General features: G+C 54.8%; 6 protein-coding genes across 6 annotated transcripts; 5 read left to right on the top strand and 1 right to left on the bottom strand.

Moving 5' to 3' along the window:
* Positions 1 to 2,425: 2,425 nt before the first annotated feature.
* BO66DRAFT_460609 (putative cytochrome P450) lies at positions 2,426 to 4,260 on the bottom strand (the record flags this gene model as incomplete). Its single annotated transcript, XM_025652308.1, has 3 exons — positions 2,426 to 3,736; positions 3,817 to 3,934; positions 4,160 to 4,260. The coding sequence occupies 3 exons, from the start codon at positions 4,258 to 4,260 to the stop codon at positions 2,426 to 2,428; spliced, it is 1,530 nt and encodes a 509-aa protein (XP_025499897.1).
* Positions 4,261 to 5,263: 1,003 nt separating this feature from the next.
* On the top strand, positions 5,264 to 7,073 carry BO66DRAFT_431571 (cytochrome P450; the record flags this gene model as incomplete). The annotated part of the gene is made up of 5 exons (XM_025650592.1): positions 5,264 to 5,429; positions 5,487 to 5,492; positions 5,549 to 5,600; positions 5,665 to 6,381; positions 6,443 to 7,073. The coding sequence occupies 5 exons, from the start codon at positions 5,264 to 5,266 to the stop codon at positions 7,071 to 7,073; spliced, it is 1,572 nt and encodes a 523-aa protein (XP_025499896.1).
* A 516-nt stretch (positions 7,074 to 7,589) lies between these two features.
* BO66DRAFT_382212 (NAD(P)-binding protein) lies at positions 7,590 to 11,437 on the top strand. Its single transcript, XM_025645997.1, has 7 exons — positions 7,590 to 8,117; positions 8,189 to 8,208; positions 8,272 to 8,308; positions 8,485 to 8,902; positions 8,975 to 9,067; positions 9,137 to 9,316; positions 9,920 to 11,437. Exons 1-7 carry the CDS (start codon positions 7,931 to 7,933, stop codon positions 11,034 to 11,036), a joined length of 2,052 nt encoding a protein of 683 aa, XP_025499895.1. The 5' UTR covers positions 7,590 to 7,930; the 3' UTR covers positions 11,037 to 11,437.
* Positions 11,438 to 11,657: 220 nt separating this feature from the next.
* Positions 11,658 to 12,292, top strand: BO66DRAFT_405024 (uncharacterized protein; the record flags this gene model as incomplete). Its single annotated transcript, XM_025648959.1, has 2 exons — positions 11,658 to 12,029; positions 12,110 to 12,292. 2 exons carry the CDS (start codon positions 11,658 to 11,660, stop codon positions 12,290 to 12,292), a joined length of 555 nt encoding a protein of 184 aa, XP_025499894.1.
* Positions 12,293 to 12,838: 546 nt separating this feature from the next.
* Positions 12,839 to 14,221, top strand: BO66DRAFT_442459 (MCT family MFS transporter; the record flags this gene model as incomplete). Its single annotated transcript, XM_025651429.1, has 3 exons — positions 12,839 to 13,005; positions 13,058 to 13,199; positions 13,256 to 14,221. The coding sequence occupies 3 exons, from the start codon at positions 12,839 to 12,841 to the stop codon at positions 14,219 to 14,221; spliced, it is 1,275 nt and encodes a 424-aa protein (XP_025499893.1).
* A 616-nt stretch (positions 14,222 to 14,837) lies between these two features.
* Positions 14,838 to 16,133, top strand: BO66DRAFT_405022 (uncharacterized protein; the record flags this gene model as incomplete). The annotated part of the gene is made up of 1 exon (XM_025648958.1): positions 14,838 to 16,133. The coding sequence occupies one exon, from the start codon at positions 14,838 to 14,840 to the stop codon at positions 16,131 to 16,133; it is 1,296 nt and encodes a 431-aa protein (XP_025499892.1).
* Positions 16,134 to 19,085: the final 2,952 nt, after the last annotated feature.

Genomic DNA, 19,085 nt, shown 5'->3' with positions numbered 1-19,085 from the left:
CATGAAAAGCCCAGCCACCGGCTTCCATGCAATCAGTACTAAGCTTTCTACGCTGCGAGTCAATCTCGCTTATGCATGCAGAGCAAGTGGCTTCGTCAGCTCTTCCATGGTCAACCCAACCGATGCATGTGTATGAGTTCTGTCTCATCTATCTGAGGATTAGGCTTGTGCCAGAGCTAACCCGTAGACAACGACCTTTAACGTTAGTCTGCCTGCTGGACTCTCGCTAAGTCTTGGCTAGCTGGTTCGAAAAGTGAGCAGCGCCGCTGTCGCCGACACGAGGATGTGAAGCCTGGGCGCCGTGTGTGCCTGCCAAGCTGCTAAGATACGCAGTTGCGAAGATCGTCATCTCAACATTATCCAGAAGATGAACTTAACGTTCGGAATAGAGTGTACTGATCCCTCTTTGGGGGGTCCTTTGCCCGGAGATCCACCGCGAGAAAGAACCTTTTGCTCCCGTCCGGCTCTAGCGCGCCGTCCTGTCTGCCTAATCACCACCACGTTCGCCAGAGCTTACTTTTACACGAGAGAATGATTACACAGAGGATTAAGAGAGTGTAGACAGCTTTTGATTCCATCAAGATGGATTACATGAAAGCCCAGGCGCCATGTCGAGGCTGTTCAAAGGCCTTGGTCCTGAGGGTGACGCGTCAGACCGTAAGGGACATCATTACGCACGTATCGTACCTTTCAGGAACCTTGCGGATAAGGCGGTGGTAAGCTGCAGGCTAGAACTAAAGTACCCGGTGTGCCGTCACTCCAACGGGGCCTCAGGTGGGTCGGCCTTGCCGGCGAGGGGGTGTCTGATGGAGTTTTCGATTACGTACTCTTGTGGACTTTCTGGGGGATGTAGTGTGCAGCCATCTTATCTCTAGATGATCGGGTGGTGAATTGCAGAAGATAAGGCGAGTGCGGTGGCTGTAAGATCATGCTTGCTGGGTGAGGTTGATTGTTGGATATTGGAGCAGCCAGTCGCTATGATAACTCCCGAAGAAACAGCAAGAGACGTAATTGGAGAGTGGTTGTACATGTTGCGAGATCAACGCAGTTTCTGTTCTATGCTTCAAATCGATAAACCATCACTTCTTCGTGTTCTGGGGATGGCTGGAGCAATAGATCTCGGTCCGTCTGGAATTTGACTCGTATGGCTCCATGATATGGAACATGGCTCGGAGCACTCGTGGATCGTCATAAATGCCTCACGTGGGGTGGCCGGGGGCTGCCATACGCTGCGAACACTGCTGGTAGCGCATCATCACTTCTACTGAATGTGACATTTTTTACTGTTTGCGTTGTGAGCCAGTTCATTCTACCGAGGAGGGCGCTATCGTGGACCTCAACTTGAGTACTTTCGATTTCGACTTTGGACTGTCTTAGAAATAGAGCCCAACAATCCACGTCTGCTGCTGTCTGCAAAACCGTCAACATAGCCTCAGCAGGACGAACTGATTCACCTTCTCCACGGCGGTAGATCATCAAACAAGTTCGACCAGACTAATCTTTTCCATAGTTTCCCTGGTTTCTAGATCCGTGTCATATTCACATCAGTCAGCGGCCACTCAAAGCTTTTCTGATTGGCTGCTGGATCTGCACCAAACCTAATATAGACCTAGCGCCAGGGTTCTTCCCGCTGACTAACCGACTGCTCCCTTTGCTGCCTTGACACCTGATCCTTCGACGGGTGTTCAACGTCCTGGTCTGTGATCTGGAGCGTACGCGTCCTTGTGCTCCTCAATCTACGTTTGCAAAGAAGAAGAAACCCTCTGTTCTGCAAGAAAATGAGCAGCGACGCTAGGTGCTCGGGTCGCGAGAGTCCGATGTACCCGTGGCTCATTCCGAACATATCGAACAGTCGACGGGCCTAGGTAGGAAACCACTGCTGTTGTGCTGAGCATCGCAAGAGAGAGTTGGCGAAGACTTCTCTCTCAGAGCTTCGCTCGCAGCGCTGTACATCACCCTTCACGCTACTCAGATGCAGTTGCAGGGGTCTGATGCAGGCATTCCCCCACTCGCTTTACTGATGTACACTGCAATGCTGGTGAAGTGTGACCCCGACGGGGGAGTTAGACACCGCCAGATATCTGCTTATCTTCTTACATATTGAGTGAGAGAATGACCAAGCTCTAGTTCTGTTGATAAATATCTCACGACCATGTTGCTCAAGCTTCTATCATCAAGCAGTACCCCAAAAACGAAAGAGTGCGTCGCACCTCTAGTGCCTCCCCGTGGCCCTCAACAAATTCAACACCAGCTAGAGTTATCATCGACTTACAACCCAGTCTCAATTGCGTATAAACACCGAACCTCTACCACCCCACGACTCTCACACACCAACCACCCCCACCGAAACCAAAGAAACCCAGCAAAAAAACAAAATGAACAACCAGAACCCACAAGCCCCCCCTCATCAGAACCAACGAACTACCTAACAAAACCCAGCCAAAGCCCGCACCCCCCTCTCCCGAAACAACAACCCCGCCCCAGCCTTGGGCACAATCGCCGACCGCCAGTAAAAGTACCTCCGCTCGTCTTTGGCCGTCTCCACCATCTTCACCTCATACCGCAGCAGGATCTGCGCGAGCACCAGCTTCAGCAGCACCGACGCATAATACCGTCCGGGACAGGCGCGTTTGCCCAGCCCCCAGATGGGGAAGGTGACGTCTGCGTCTGTGAAATCGGAGGATGTTGTTCGTGTCGTCGGGTTCCGGGTGTCTTCGTTGGCCTTCGCGGGATCTTGGGGGATGATGAAGCGGTAAGGGTTGAAGGTGTGCGGATCGGCGTAGAGATCTGGGTCGCGGAGGATGGGCTGCAGCGGGATGCAGGCGACGTCGTTCTTTGCTAGGGTGGTTCCGTCGGCCAAGGTGAATGGTTGGAGGACTTTGCGGCGCAGGGAGATGGAATCGGTTGGGTGCAGGCGGGCGGATTCTTTGAGGAAGCTGGTGAGGAGGGGGAGGTGGTTGGGGTTGATTTCTGGTTGTTGGGGGGTGGTGGTGGTGGTGGTGGTGATGGTGGTTGGTTGGGGCATAGCGGCGCGGACGACCTCGTCGCGTAGCGCAGACGTGAACTCGGGATGCAGGCAGAGGTCGTCTAGGGCGTAGAAGAGACACATGGCTGGTTGGTGGACGGAGGCAAACCACACGCCTAGCAGGACCTGGATGATGCGCTGGGCCGGCCATTCGTGTTGCTGGTTCTTGCGCGCGGCTGCGTTGACGAAGAATTGGATGCAGTCTGCATGTTCCGGGGCAGTGGTGGTGCTGGTGGTGCTGCTGCTGGTTTTGCGGATCCGCGCCTCGACGACGGGGGTGAGGCGATCGAGCAAGATCTTCAGCGCTCGGTGGCGGCGCATTAGATATGGCGCTGCAAAGGGCGCGACCCACGCGGGGAGCAGGCGCAGCGCTTCGGCGGTTTCCATGAGGTGTTCGGGGTACTCGAGCGCGGCGTCGAGGAAGACCTGGTCGCTTGAGACCTCGGGCCCGAAGAAGACCAAGGCGTTGGCAGCGGTGATCAGTCGCTTGGCCATCGGGAAGATTGGCACTGCGCGCCATTCCCCGGACTGGGGCTTGTGGGCTGTGATCTCTGCAGTGAGCGCTTGGGCTATGCAGTTGTGCAACGGCTGGGTTAGGGCTGGCAGGTGGGATCGCAGCTCCGCTTGCAGGGCTCGCTGGTGGACGGTCCCGTTGGCGCTCATGCAGTCGTCGTATTCGAGGCCGTTCATGGTATACTTGGGCTGGAACATCTGTTCTTGTTGAGATGAGAATTAGAAAGAGGAGGCTTGATCAACTCAAAAGCAAGGAAGAAAGTCGGATAGCGACGTACATCTTTCGCCAGAGCATGTAGGGACAGGTACGTGTCTGGCGCCTGCACCAATTGCTTGATGTGCTCCCTGGAGGAGAACTGGACTTGATATCCTTCTGGTGTGCGCACGGCATAGGGGCTATCTTTGATCTGCGCGCTGCAGTCTTAGCATTTTCTGCGCCGGTTCCTCTGAGCTCAACCACTTACGTGTGCCTTCTGCACAATCTCCGGCCCCTTCAAAAGGTATTGAAGCTGGTCAACGACCCTGAGGATATAGCTGGAAGGCTCGACAAGAACAACATTATGACGTGTCTAAGGAGTTAGATTAGCGATTTTCCTCTCTCGTCGTCGGCGACCGATGCACAGTACCGATTCTTGGGACTTGGACTTGGCTCTTAATCTGCGAACACACAACCAGCAGCAGAGCAGGAGGAGGAGCACGCTCCCGAGAGAAGCAACTCCCATATTCGTCGAAATAATCGAGAACAGCATGCCGAATCCGAGACAATTGTGTATAGCTACAAAACCACGAGAGGGGAAAGCGGCATCACCCCGCGAAGGGTACTTACGATTACAAAAAAGGGAACGCCCCCTCCGCTACTGCTCACTCACTATCTATCATATGCCTTCAACCGTGGCCTGATAACGGCCGTCGCTACTGCGGGGTATACGCCTCTAATTATCTCCAGCTCCAAAAAAAGTACGAGTAGCGAATACTACGCTTATGAATGCAAAGCCCTAGATGGGTAGGAGCAAAGTGAACCGTGGACAAGCTATCATCCTCCCGTCCGGAATCAATGCCAAGTTTGGCACGGGGCCAGCACGTTCTGCAGGGGTCGGGAAGTCAATGGCTCACTGGCTCTGGTAAGCGCTTAAGGCACCCTACGCTAAATTCCAACGTGCAGAAAATACGAGGCTCAGGATTCAACTTAAGTAAGTGCTGGACTACCCCGCTCGGGGGGGTTTATTCTCATTCGCGATCGTGGGGAGATGCACGCACATGGCAGAACATCGAACATCTTGATTGGCGCCAAGCAATAACACCAGAAACGGCCACTCTCTCGTGATCACTATAATTGGACGGGCCCTTATGGTCTCTCAGCCGCATCACAAGCAGGATTTTATGTCAAAGAGATAAGGCTAGTCGCCCTCGCCCGTGGCGGCGGAATAGTCCGCGTATATTGGCTGTGTTATGGTGGTGCGCGGCCACCTCGATGTGGCGAAAGAGAGAGGGGACGGAGATACCGGCTGCGCCGTTGGGTTGACGACCTAGGTAGTATGTACTTTCGAATCCCTATCCTGGTCTGCACGCCAAGGAAGTAAGTCGCAATGTGATAGCGCAGCAGTAGCGTGCATCCTTATCAGGAAAACCGGCTGCTCGATATAAGGGTACTCCTCTAAGGGGATTAGGAGGGGTATGTATCCTCACCCTCCTACCTTTTACATCTGTCTCAGTACCATCTACATCATGCTGTCTGTACTTACGGATTTTGGGTTTATCCAGGATCAATTGAGCCTGTCCCATCTGGTCGGAGGTGGTGTCGTCCTTCTCGTGATCTGGCGTCTGTGGCGGTTCACCGTTCGTCCGTTGCTCAACCCTGACTCGCCGCGAGAGGTTCCCTATCTGATTCCAAGTGAGTGCTGTACATGACAGATTGGCCGCTGCCTCGATTGCTGACCAAGGGAAATAGTTGTTGGTACGGTTGGTTCGCTCGGACCCTTTCTTGACGGCGCTAATGACTCGGCGAAAAAGGCCATGCAGTCCCCATGCTAAGGAGCCCCCATGCGTTACTATCATCCGCGATGTGAGTTGTCCATTCCAACCTTGGCATTGTATTTAGCATTACCTAAGTGATTGTGGCATCGTAGCAAGGATTGCAAGGGCAGTGGAGAACCAATTGCCATCAATGTCTTCGGCCAGAAAATCTACTTCGTCCTGTCGGAACAAGATGCCACCGCCGTGCTTAGGGAACCACCCCAGCTGACACATACGGAGCACTTGAAAAACCTTCTCATGGGCCTTGGCTGTTCGGAATCGGGAATCTCGGAGATGGATCACGATTCCGAACCCAAGGCCCCGCCGTTGGTTCTGGTCGCAGAGGAGCTTATGAGGAAACAGCTCCTTGAAAAGTCTTTAAGCCCGGAGATCCTCGCTCGGTCCTTGGAGGTCCTTGAGTCCCATATGCGATGGGATCGACTCGAAGCACCGACTCTTCTTCATAGCTCCGAAGATGGGCGGGAGCGAACGGTCTCGCTGTACAGGTGGGCGCAAACGGCGATCATCCACGCCGTCACGACGGCTTACTTTGGAAATGCGATCTGGGAGCTCTCGCCATACATCGTCGAGGACCTTGTGTGTTTGGAGAGCGACCTGTGGATCCTGTTATTCAAACTACCCCGACCATGCGGCAAGGAGGTCCGCGTGGCCAGAGCGAGGGTGCTGCGCTGCTTGGTGGACTACATGCGTCTGCCTCCCTCGAGCCAGCAGGATCAATCCTGGGCTGTCAGAAACTCCATCACGGAGATGCGACGCCGCGGACTGAGCGAGGATGATATGGCGTCGTATCTGCTGATGGTCCTGTGGGGGCAAGTTTCCCTCAACCATCTTGTTATCCTCTTTCCTCTTACAGAGCTAACCCCTCCTCAGCTCCAACGCAAACGTCTTCAAACTCCCCTTCTGGCTCCTCGCGCACATCTGCACCGACCAGACCCGTCTGCAAAGAGTCACCACCGAAGTTACCACCCTCTTCGCGCAGAGCACCGCCGCCAACGAACCGCTGGCCGCCCTCGCCCTGCGCCTCGAGCAGAACCCCCTCCTCTCCGCCCTCTACAACGAAACCCAGCGACTGACCATGAACTCCAGCTCCGCGCGCAGCGTCGAGAAGCCCCTCACCGTCAACGGCCGGACCTTCCAAGCCGGCGCGCACCTGCTCGTGCCCTACCGCCAGCTCGCCATGTCGCACCCCGTGCTCGGCCGGGACTGGGACCGCTTCCTGCCGGAGCGGTTCCTCGACCACCCGGGCCTGGCCCAGAGTAAGAGTTTCCTGCCGTTTGGCGCGGGGAAGCACAAGTGCGTAGGGCGGTATCTGAGCAAGCGACTGTCGCTGACGTTTGTTGCGCTGGTGGTGCATCGCTTCCACGTTGTGCGGGCGCTGGACGGCGTTCCGGCGGTAGGGTTCACCCCGGTCTCCTCGGGGCCCGGCGGGCCTGTGAAGGGCGGGGATGTGCGGGTCGTGATTGCGCCCAAAGAGGACGGGTTATCGCACGAGGAGAAATGATGATAAGCTTGTTTGTTCATTGAGCATAGACAATTTCCACTGGTGCTATCTATTTTCGAAGGTGCTTAGTGCGCATTGTTCGAGTGTACCATGGTATTGCGTGGGTCTACTATCATTCTTCCCGGTCCAGCGGGGAGGAGGTTGGGCCAGGAAAATAGCATAAGGTGGCTGAAGATAAGCGGGGCTCTCAACTGCCGGAGCAACAAGCACCGCAGAGAGCGGGACAGAACGGGTAATGTCCCCGCGAGAAGCCCTGTAGGACGATTGAAGAAATTAAAACTGGCATCTGAGGCCGAGATTCGCTGACTGGTTCGCTCGTGGCGAGGTGCAGGAATGCACCTCATGGTGATTAGAGGGATGCCGCACTGAGGGGTTCTTCCTGCAGCCACGCTCTTGGCACGAGAGTCATTCGCTGGCCATGCAGCTGAGCACTGCACTGCAACTGCACTACACTGTATTGTATATTAAGCCTAAGCCTCACAACTCACCCCAAGCCTTGCATGTCAGCAAAACAGCCTGAATTTAGTCGGCTGGCGAAGTTTTTGGACCCCAACGGTCAGCATCTACCCTCCATCAGGCCTCCTAGTTTCTCTGGTGCACTGTGCAGTATTATCGCAAGTTCCGGCGGCCCATGATGGATTCGACAGAGGCTGACTTGCATGACGACCGCACGGGTCGTCGAGCTTGGTGTGCTTTTCGCCCGTGCTGATCTGGCTCGCCCCCCACCCTTCCTCAATCCTTCAGCTGTCACGACGATGTCCGACGAAAGGGAAATGGTCTTTAAAGATCCAAGAGCCCTTACCTCCAGACCGTACGGTCTGCTGCTCTGCTGAGCAACCCGTTCCAGTGTTCTGGCCATGGATTATTACAACACGCCAGCCGCCGCCCCGCCGCCCGGGGTGGTCCCCAACTTCGTCAACCCGCCATCCCAGCGGACGACGATCATCGTGCTGCAGTCGATTTTCCTGTTTCTGGCGCTACTGGCGGTGTCCGCCCGCGTCTGGGTGCGGACAAGTATCATCAAATTCTGGGGCGCCGAAGACAGTGAGTAGCCCCTCAGGCTCTGCCCCACTTGGCTAGATATGGGACTCTGCTAAGAACGACAAAACATGTAGCAACCTGCATCCTTGCGGCAGTAAGTCGATTTGACCGGATATCGCCATCGCAGTCGCCCAGTGCAGGATGCTAAGTCACACAGTGCGGCTCGATCGCGCACATGACGCTCTACACGCAGAGTGAGACTTCCCCACTGCCACCAAGTCATATTCCAAGCGTAGCCCTAAGCTAAACAGCCCGTGCACGACAGCCCTACCCCTAGGCATCGGACGACACATGTGGGACGTGCGAGCCATCAACCTCATCGATCCCTCCTCGACCCGCGTACGTCTTCCCCCACCTCAAAAAAATATAGAGAAAAAACAAAGCCCCCCGAAAAATCTAATAAAAAACCCACAGGTCCTCGACGCAGGCGGCATCACCTTCCCATGGACGGTCTGCTTCGCCAAGATCTCGATTCTGTTGCTGTATAAGCGCGTGTTCCCGCTGCACCGCGAGATCGTCGCCGTCTGGATCGGCATCGTCGCCGACGCGGTGCTCTACACGTTCTGCATTGCCGTCGCCATCGGCAGCCTGGTGCAGTGCGCGGAGCTGTCGCAGCTGGAGGCCCCTTACTGCAAGTTCACCTCCGGGACGATGATCACGATCCAGTCGGTGATCAACGTGGTGACGGACTTCTACGTGCTGCTGCTGCCCATCCCGCGGCTGCTGAAGCTGCAGGTCAGTCGGCGGCGGCGGATCGGGCTGCTGGTGACGTTTATGAGTGGGCTTGGGTGAGTGAGACCCATATACTTAGTCATGATGTTGAGTTTGAGCGCTGACTGAATGTGGGATGTACCGGACAGAGCCTGCGCGGCTAGTCTGGCGCGGCTGGTGAATTTCCAGCTGAACGATAGCTCGGATGTGTTTTGGACGACGGGGCGGAATGCTCAGTTTACGTACGTTTTCATCCCGTACAACAGACAATGTCGACAGAAGGCTAGGGAGCTAATTCCGGTCTCATGCAGGATCGTCGAGATGAACATCGCCATCATCGTCGCCTGCGCCACCTCCTTCCCCATGTGCTTCGCGCGTCTCCGCTCCCTCACCTCCTCCTTCTACAACTCGGCCGTCTCCCTGCTCCAGAGCGGCAGCCGGGAGACGCCCAAGGTCAGCGAGACGGGGGACGCCGCGTTGCGGAGCCACCTGTCCAGTAAACGGCGGCCGGGGACCCAGAATTGGGAACGGCTGAAGAATGGCAAGGGGGACGGGCGGATGGACTCGCAGGAGCTGGAGTTTTTGACAGATAATCCGGTTTAGCTGGTTGCTCATGCGGAGGAGTAGGAGTCAAGATACTGCTACTTTTAGAATATACTAGGTACCTACATTGTCTCTTATGGTCAACCGGGGTCTTGTCTGATAGGAGGGACGATTGATTCGGACAGTCATTAGGGCTGAGTAAGCACATGCTACCACCGGGATTTAAGTGTAGTAAAGTCAAATAAGACGAGGCAAATGACAAGGGTCGTATCGTAGCCCCCTGATAGGTGTGTCTCATGCAGGGATACAGTATACATCCCGCAGGTGGTGCACTTCCACTTATTCTTAATCCAGTTAAGCCGACAGCTGCTTAGCGTACAGCGTTTCTTTGTGAGCGTGAACGTGCTCGTGCTCCTCCACAATAAAAACAAGCACTTTCCCTCTTTCCCCTCAGCTCCCTACTCCTAAACTCAAACCTTCCCCCACTCAACCTCTCATCCCCCTTTCTCCATTAACCCTAACTTCAACATAAAAAAAATGACCACCCTCAGCCCCGTCCTCGTCACCGGCGGCAACGGCTTCATCGCCTACCACATCATCGCCAAGATCCTGGAGAGTGAACCGGAGTGCACCATCCACTCCATCGACGTGAACACGCAGCGCAACCGCCACGCGGGGGCGAACGTGCACTACCACCAGGGCGACATGGCGAGCGCGGCGGACGTGCAGCGGATCATGGAGCTGGCGCGCCCGACGACCGTCTTCCACACCGCCTCGCCCGAGTTCTCCGACGAGCCCGAGTCCGCCTACCGGGGCATCATCGTCGACGGCACGCACCACCTCCTCGCCGCCGCCTGGGCGGTGGGCACCGTGCGCGCCCTCGTCAACACCTCGACCTCGGGCGTCATCAACGACAACCACACCGACCTGGTCGACGCCACCGAGGAGCTGCCCATCCTGCGCCCGCCCGTCCAGCAGCGGCTCTACTGCATCGCCAAAGCGGACGCCGAGGACGCCATCCAGGCCGCCAACCGCACCTCCGCCGCCGGGGCCGGGGCCGACGACCGCGGCATCCTGACGTGCGCCATCCGCCCCGCCCTCGCCTTCGGCGAACGCGACCTCGGCACCCTCGGCAAGATGTACGCCGTCGCCCGCCAGGGCAAGCTGCGCTTCCAGATGGGCGACGGCCGCAACCTCTACGACTTCGTCTACGTCGGCAACCTCGCCGACGCCCATCTCCTCGCCGCCCGGGCACTGCTGGCCGCGTGGGGGAAGCCCGCCCCCGCCGAGAGAAGAGTCGACGGCGAGTGTTTCCACATCACCAATGAGGAACCCTGGCTGTTCTGGGATTTCCAGCGCGAGGTGTCGAGGTTGGTGGGCAGGCCGGTCAGGAAGGAGGATGTGGTCGTGATTCCCAAGTGGGTGGGGTTGACGATCGGGTTCGTGAATGAGTGGGTCGCTTGGGTGGTCTCCGGGGGGACTAAAAAGGCGAATATGACGAGGGAGGGGATTCGGTTTAGTACGTTGGTCAGGACGTTGAATGGGAGCAAGGCGAGGAGGGTGTTGGGGTATTCTCCCAGGATTGGGGTGCGGGAGGGGTTGGAGAGGAGTGTGAGGTGGTTTGTGGAGAATGAGGGCGGGGCAGTGGAGGGGGAGAAGGAGGATTAGAGAGGAGATTTTGAGATGTGGTCGGTGTCTTGGTAAGCTTTGCAAGCTTTGCAGATGATTGGATGCATCTTGGGGATTTTTTGGTTTTGCACGATGTTTGCGGTTCGTGGATTCTACATAGTACTGTACTATGTCATACTGACAGCGAGGATGACGGGCGGGGTATGTGGCGAGGATGAACTCGATGTGATTGTGTAACTTACATAGCGGGTATGTGATACATGAAGTCTGTACTCCAGTCCAGGGCTCTACAGCATCTGCCGCACCTACGTGCTTGGCTATGCCATGAGCCATATAGAGTATCTGTGCATGCGCTTCGGGAAGGATCTACCACTCTGACAGGATTCCGCTCCACCCCTTGCATGTATGCACGTGGCCAAGACAAGAAATCTTTATGCTTCATGATTGCAGGAGTACTACCCTGTGAGTGCTCACACCGTGCAACGTCATCACCATTCTCGTACCCCATATAAATCCTACCAGCGACGCCTCGAAAAGTACTTCTAGTACAAACAAGCCCAGCGCCCACGATCCAAGTGACCTATCTATACTGATACTCTGCAACACTGAACACAACAATCATCATCCCTACCACAAAAGCCCAACTCCGTCACAATCACCATGACTAAAGACTCAACCCAAACTACAGACAGGCACGCACCTACCCCGCCAACCCCCAACGACACCCACCCACTAACCCACCACCGCAGCACCCCGGAATCCCAATTCTGGGCCCTAACCAAGCATCCCAAGCAGGTGACATCCGACGATCTCGCCGCCGTCTTCGACAAGCTCCAGCCCATCGCCCCCGAAAAGCTCACAGGCAGCCGATGGAGAGGCTACATCTTCCACAGCGGCCACCCCGCCGAGAAGCTAGTGATGGAGGACCTCAAATTCGCGGGGAAGGATTTAATCTCCTTGAATGAGGTGAATCTCATGGTGTTCGACGGGGAGGGGAATTGGGTCAAGTCGGAGGAGTGGGGCACTTCGAGGGTATGTGTTGTGATTCCTGATCACAGGCGCGAGCGACTGTAGTTTTTTTATCAGACGAGGGAAGCTAATGTCGAGGACAGCTGCGTGAAGTCAAGTTCCGAGAGGTGGTCTCGGCCGCCTTGATCTATGATACCAAGCCTTGCATCGATTATTGGAGGGGTGTCTCGGATGATGTGGTGATGGTGGCGTTGGAGGACTGTGGGAGCTTGACGCAGGGGGCGGGACCGTTGTTTGGGTATATGATTAGGGTTGTGTTGGAGTAGGGGTTGGCCGTTCTGTGGAAATTGCTATTTTGTGTCTGTAATTTTTAGTTTCTAGGCCTAGTATATTGGAGTTGGATTGCTCACCTGATAGTACTATATGTTGAACTATAACATTGTACTTGATCTGGGTCGGGGACGATGTGTGGTTCTTCTGCTGATGCTATGTTCCAGAGTAATGTGGTTTTTACGTTCCTTGAGTAAGACTGAGATATGAGACATTGCCCCCTTTTTTTAAAAAAAAAAGAAAAGGAAAAAAAAAGAAAACAGGAGGCATACAGATCTACCCCTGGGCATGCTTATCAGATTGCCCTAAACCCACAGCAGATCGATATGAATTAAGCTCGGAGGGTCAGTTCGGCCCCGACTCGGGTCAGGGAGTTAGCGTCCTAATCGGGAAATCCCCGAGCCACTCCACCGACTCGACAATGTATACAAAAATTATATCTATTGTAGTATCTCAGACCTCTTCCTCCCTTGTTATAGCATAAAACAATCCGATCTCTATCTATCTTGTGGTTTACACCCTAAGTCAAGTCTGCTGTCATCATGTCCGACGTTGAGAAGAATAGCATGTCCTCGGACAACACTCCGAAGGAAGAGACAAGCCCTTCCAAAACTCCGACCTTCCCTGAAGGAGGCATAAAGGCGTGGTTGGCAGTTCTGTCTTGCTGGTGTGTGATGTTCAACACATTCGGTTACATTAATGCCTTCGGGTATGACCTGCACCCCCATGTCAACCCTGCTTCGGAGTTAACCGAGCCCCAGAGTCTACGAAGCATACTACCAAAGCACATTCCTCAAGAACGAAAGCGCCTCCAACATCGCCTGGATCGGCTCCCTACAAGCCTTCTTCATGTTCTCAGCAGGCCTCATCTCGGGTCCGTTGATGGATCGCTACGGTCCTAGAGTACGTCCACGTCGAGCCCTAATCCCTCAACACAGCTAACACCCTTTCTCAAACAGATAATCCTAATCCCATGCTCCCTCCTCTTCATCCTCTCGGTCATGCTCACCAGCCTCTGCACGGAGTACTACCAGTTCCTCCTGGCCCAAGGCATCCTCGGCGGCCTGATGAACGGCCTAACCTACACCCCGACCCTAACAGCAGTAAACCAATACTTCCTACGACGCCGCCCGCTAGCCATGGGGATCGCCTCCTCGGGCTCCTCCTTCGCAGGCGTCGTCCTTCCCATCGCACTCAACCGCATGCTCCACGACTCCCCGCTCGGATTCGGCTGGACCGTCCGGATCATCGGCTTCCTCATGCTAGCGCTCAGCCTCGTGGCCTGCGCATGCGTCTCCTCACCCGCCCCGCCCCGTCGAACCGGGGCCCCCTTCCTCAAGGAAGCCTGGCACCACCCCGCCTACACCTTGCAAGTCCTCGGCCTAATCCTCATCATGTGGGCCCTCTTCACCCCCTTCTTCTACGTCCCGGACTACGCACACTCCATCTTAAACCTCAACATCGACCTCTCCAACTACCTGGTCTCCATCATGAACGCCGGCTCCTTCGCCGGCCGCCTCCTCACGGGGGCCTTCGCCAACCGCCTTGGCCGGTTCAACGGCCTCGTCCTGGCGTCGGCAGTCTCCGGGGTGCTGATCCTCTGCTGGCTGGCCGTAGATTCTCAGGGCAGCATGATTGTTTTCGCCCTGCTGTTCGGGTTCTTTTCGGGGTCGGTGATCGGGCTGTTCACGGCGACGCTGGCGATGACGGCCCCGCGGCCGAATGTGATTGGCTCGTATCTGGGGATGGCGTTGGGGGTGCTGAGTCTGGCGTGTTTGACGGGCACGCCGATCACGGGCGCCATGATCAATCGGTTTGGCGGCTATGAGGCCGCTATTATTTTCGCGGGCGTGTGCGCGTTGGTCGGGGCTGGGGTTGTTGCTGTTGCGAGGGTCAGGTTTGCCGGGTGGGTGGGGGTTGCTTAGGTTGGGAGGTATGATACGTTGTGGAAAAGGTGTATAATGTGGATTGTATGTGGTGTAAATTGTGTATGACTAGAGATTGTGTTGGAGTTATGGATTTATCGCCTTTCTATCTCTCTCTCTCAAGACTGAATCAAGGTCTTGCTAAATGGAGGACGGGATGACTACCTGTATGATACTTTACCACCTACATCTGCAGATCAAGATGCACTATTGTCTGTAGACGGGGAATATGGCACCTGGCACCAGACTACAGCAGCTTGATCCAGAAAGAGCGCTCAGGGTCTTGCTTGTCCTGGACCTATTGCAGACATAGAATTTCTGATGAACCGGGAAAGAGTGCAACAATTCAACTTTGGGTAGGAAGAGCTAAGAGTTTACAAATCCCCCTTCTCCGGCCTCTTGACCATTTTCACTCTCTGCACACTACTCTAGTCTATTGCATCGCTATCATTCCAGCTACTATCCCCCACATTCTATCGCTATCATCGACAGCTTTCTGACATACTACTGTCACTCGTTCTGCCCAACATTTCCAGACCGAACTCCCTCACTTACCGCTCAGCGCCCTTTATTCAGCCTTGACCCAATATTTACCAGCCTGACCCATCCAAGCACAATGCAGAGGCGTAACAACTCCATCAGACGTAACGGCTCCATCACCGTCGGCTCCAGCACAACCGGCAACACGACCCCCATCAAGGTAGACCATGCTACCTCCACCGCAGACGATCGCAAGAACGAGCCATGGAAGAGATACGGACTTCTCGTGCAAGGCTTCTGCGAGCTGGCCGCGGCCGAGAAGGAAGAGTTCCAAGAACTGGTGACAAAGGACCGCAAAGTCCATTCGGTCGACAACCTCACCGACTGGCACGAATACTACCTGGAAATGCTAGAGGTCAGCAGTACCGACGACGAACCTAGTTTTTACCGTGCGAGCGCAGGGGCAGAAATACCCCCTGTGGTGCGGGACTTGCTCAATGCTCCGTCCGCTTTCTCCGGCTTTGACTACGCAAACTCGGACTGGGAGCTCTCGCGTTCAGTGTACGCTGCAGGGCTCTTCACAGCCTCAATCAAAGGACCCATCACGGCAAGCCCGTCCGCGTACCCCACCGTCGTCGCCATGGTTCATTGCATTGTGAATGAGATAAATCGTGAAGACGCAGCCGTCACTGGGACTGCAAACGCCAACGCCAACGCCAACGCCAACGCAGCGGCCACAAATCCAGAGCCCGCAACAGCAGGGCCCAGCAGGCAAAATGACGGTCAACCACCCCCGCCGTTACGGCCATCCCCACCGCTACGGCCACCACCGCCCACGCCACCACGCCCTGCTGCAAATCCAGCACCCTCTCGCTCTCGCCTCCGCGTGGCACTCAACCACCACCCCCAGATCACCCACTATCGGCACACTCACAACCGCCTGGACGTTTACGAGGCCCGGTGTGATCTGGCTGTGCTGAGTGGCCGGGAGCCACACGTGCACTGCGGCATTCTAGGGCGCGGGCGTGTATGGGAACAAAACCGGGACGGTGCCCTGGAGATGATGCAGACCTTTTTGGCCCTCTGCCAGGAAGACGAGCGACGCCGTACGGGCCGCCTGCGGCCCTTCCATGGTATCATCACGAGTGGGCTCAGCGTGTGTCTCTGCGAGATGACCGAGCAGCGCGAGTTTCGCGACACCGCATTCCGGGATATACTGCCCGCACCGCACCCCCGGGACGAAGGACGCGACGGGCACGGCGGCGTTCCATTCGCCACCACACGGCTGTACCACAACATCAAGCGCATGCTGAGTATGACGGAACGGTATCCAGATCCTCCAGAGGACACTCATCGGGGACGGCGGCGCACGCGGCCCAGATCGAACGCCATGTCGAAAGGGAAAGAGCGCGCTACTACTGACGGCGCTTGAAGCTAGTGAAGTGGGGGTAGGATTGATGTTTGTCTCGGTCGTATTTGTGTCGTTTATCACTGTAGGCTATTATTCTTCCTGAGCCAGGGCTTTTAGTGTAGCTTTGGAAAAACATGCTCAATGTTCTCTCTATAGGAACAAAGGATTTACTGTGTTACGACCACACCTCTTTGAGAAGAAAGGATATAGAGTCAATGTAATACTTGAACCTAGTATGCACCGGCCTCTACTCGCTCAACAGCCTGACATGGAAGGAATAAAATATACCACAGATCTGTCTCGTGGATTTAATTGACGCCATCTTGGTCTTGCGACACCTACATAATCCATCAATTCCAATTCAATCCAGTTCGAATTCGAAATCATTAGACTAAGGCGACAAAATTCAGCCCGCCCATTGCGGCAAGGTATGAAGATGTTTATTGAAGAAGCCGAGAACTCAGCTAATTGGCCATATACACCTGAATACCCTCCATAATCAAGAATTAAGGCATGTCTCTCGCAAAGATATGAAATTGCAGCCCCGCGGCCGTTCATTGTCCTCATGTATATGCTGTATAATGTGCACCATATCTGTGACTCGATGGGCTGGTTGCTTTCATTTTAGACAGCGTTTTCTGCACTGAATAGGTGTCCATTGGCCCGAAGGCCTATCATGGAATCCAATGTTCGTCGCTTCCCTCGTTGCCTCCGGCCATTATGTTCATCACATCGGTATCGCATGCTCCAAGCACAGGACTGATATCTCCTTGACATGCGCACAGTTGAGTTCTGTCTAAAATGGTCTCTACTCGTTTCCTCTTGGTTTTCCGTTTGCTCTTTTCTTTCCCTAAGATGTCTCGGCTTTGCGCCATACACTACACCTGGAAGCCTCCTCGAAAAAGCTTCAGTTGTACACACCCGAGACGCACTTCTGGGAGAAAAAAAGACTGTGACCAAAGACAAAGCGAAGCTCAACCCCCCGAAGCCCCCAGCCCAAGCCAGCCCAAGCCAGCCCTAACCCCACGATCATACCACCCACCACCCCCCACGCAATCCCGAGCACCTCAGCAAGTACCACCCCGCGATCCTTCCACGTCCAGTCCATCCGAGCCGGGCATCAAATCGCATACGTTGGTACGAGTAAAAGTACGTATCCACTCCCGGAGAACCAGATTCGATCTCCGATCCCGAATCCACCGCATGATTGCATCGCATCGCATGGCGGGAGGACATCACATGATCCGGGGATGGATAAGCGAGCTGCGGCGGCAAGTGCAGCCTCAGGCTCCGCTTCAGTCGCTTCCCTTCCCTTCCCGCGGCAACCGGACTTTAGCTCGGAGGGCTGGGCTCTATCCATGGGCTGATCAACGTTAACTCCCGGTAGCTTACCTAGGCATGTTGATTGAGTTTCCATTACCGTTCACAGATTCCGTACACGGAGTTGTTACTATGTGTTACTGTGTACGGTTTATGAGTATAAAACGAACAGGGAAAGTACAGCCGAGGTTAGACCTTAGTTCGGTCTTGTATTTCCACAATCGTACTTGTGAATGAACTGCTCAGTTCGGTGCGATGCGATTGTTGTTTTCACCACCGACATTGACCCGCCGCCTTTCGTCTCTCTTGCACCACTTTCTATACAGGTATGATCTGAGGCTCATTAGAAAATAAACTCAGACAATGGGATCAATCCGGCCGATCTGAGATTATTAATCAAATCTCCACGGACAACTGCAACAGACCTCACCGAGTACTGTACTATACATTGCAATTAACCCACTTCCTCCTACCTGTGCATGACCTACAAATTACATTTAATTGGACTTTGATTCCGTAGGTGCCATCCGGCTGTACTGAGCAAGTCTAGAAACAGCAATTCTGACATCCAAGCCCCCCCCCCCCGAACCTTCGCCGAGACAATCGCAACAATAAGGTTATGAACCGCCACAAAGGATTGAGTTTCGGGGGGGAACCGGAATTTTCGAGAAGCGTGATCAACCGCAAGATCGAGACTTTTTGAAGGATCGATAGTGCGGAATCCCCCTCGGATCCTTTTGTGCTTGACACTTAAGGTGGTGTACACAAATTGATTCCGAGCTGGGAACTGACTTAGGAACTTACTGAGTTGACATTTGAGTTTGGTTTCGGGTGTCGGGCACGGGAGATGTAGCTAGTTCATCGGTACTAAAACCAAGGTCTTGATTCTGACTAAAGGATGCATCGTAGAAGTTGCATGATTAGGCAGAGGTGGTTGTGATTACTGTGCTGGATCTGGTGATGACGCTGGGGGATCGTGGCGTCTACCTCATTTCTTGACTCCCACCCACTCAACTACCTACGAAGGTTAGAGGGGCTTGCACGGAGTTGGTAGTATGCTCGGTGAGATACCCGATGTACGGGGGTTTCGTTTGTTGGTTGAGGTTGCGAGTGGGGGAGAGGGCGGATCGGGTCTTGTGCTCTCTTTCCTGTTTGGGGGCTGGGGCTGGGGATGGGACTGGGACTGGGTTGCTGTGGATTCACCCTGTAGTTGCACTAGGTATTAACTCACTGTCTGATCTAGTGTCTACCGGGGGTTGTCTGTCTTTTCAAGACTTCAGACCGCCGTTTCGTGGACCGTGTAATCGAACTACAGAGGACTTTGTGTGGAACGAGACGGATACAGCTGGTGGAATTGAGGAAGTGAATCGTTCACTCGAAGTTTCAATCGATTTGGTTGATATCGGGGAGCTTGGTTGTAATGCAAGGTCGGGAAACTTCCACGTTGCAGAGATTTACCATCTAGTTCATCACAGCCTGAATATTCCTTGGAATGAAGAAAGCTTTTCCGTGGGTTTCCGGGATAACTCGATAAGCTTACTGCATGGCTCATACGGCGTGAGCATGGTGCTTAGGTCTATGCAGTAAGCAAGCTGGGCATTAAACTCTCGCCGATTGGAGGAAGACAGGTTCGTGGACATGCATGCTTAGGAG

Source organism: Aspergillus aculeatinus (assembly GCF_003184765.1).
Source record: "Aspergillus aculeatinus CBS 121060 unplaced genomic scaffold BO66scaffold_54, whole genome shotgun sequence".
NCBI lineage: Eukaryota > Fungi > Ascomycota > Eurotiomycetes > Eurotiales > Aspergillaceae > Aspergillus > Aspergillus aculeatinus.
Note: the sequence above shows the minus strand (reverse complement) of the source record. Positions and strands in the feature narration are given on the sequence as shown.

What these genes read in the sequence shown, in the direction of transcription:
- BO66DRAFT_382212 (XM_025645997.1), top strand. Translation starts at nt 7,931, where the DNA reads ATGGATTATTACAACACGCCAGCCGCCGCCCCGCCGCCCGGGGTGGTC. An exon ending in ATTCTGGGGCGCCGAAGACA is followed by an intron (nt 8,118 to 8,188) that starts GTGAGTAGCCCC and finishes CAAAACATGTAG; the next exon opens with CAACCTGCATCCTTGCGGCA. An exon ending in GCCGCGTTGCGGAGCCACCT is followed by an intron (nt 9,317 to 9,919) that starts GTCCAGTAAACG and finishes GACCACCCTCAG; the next exon opens with CCCCGTCCTCGTCACCGGCG.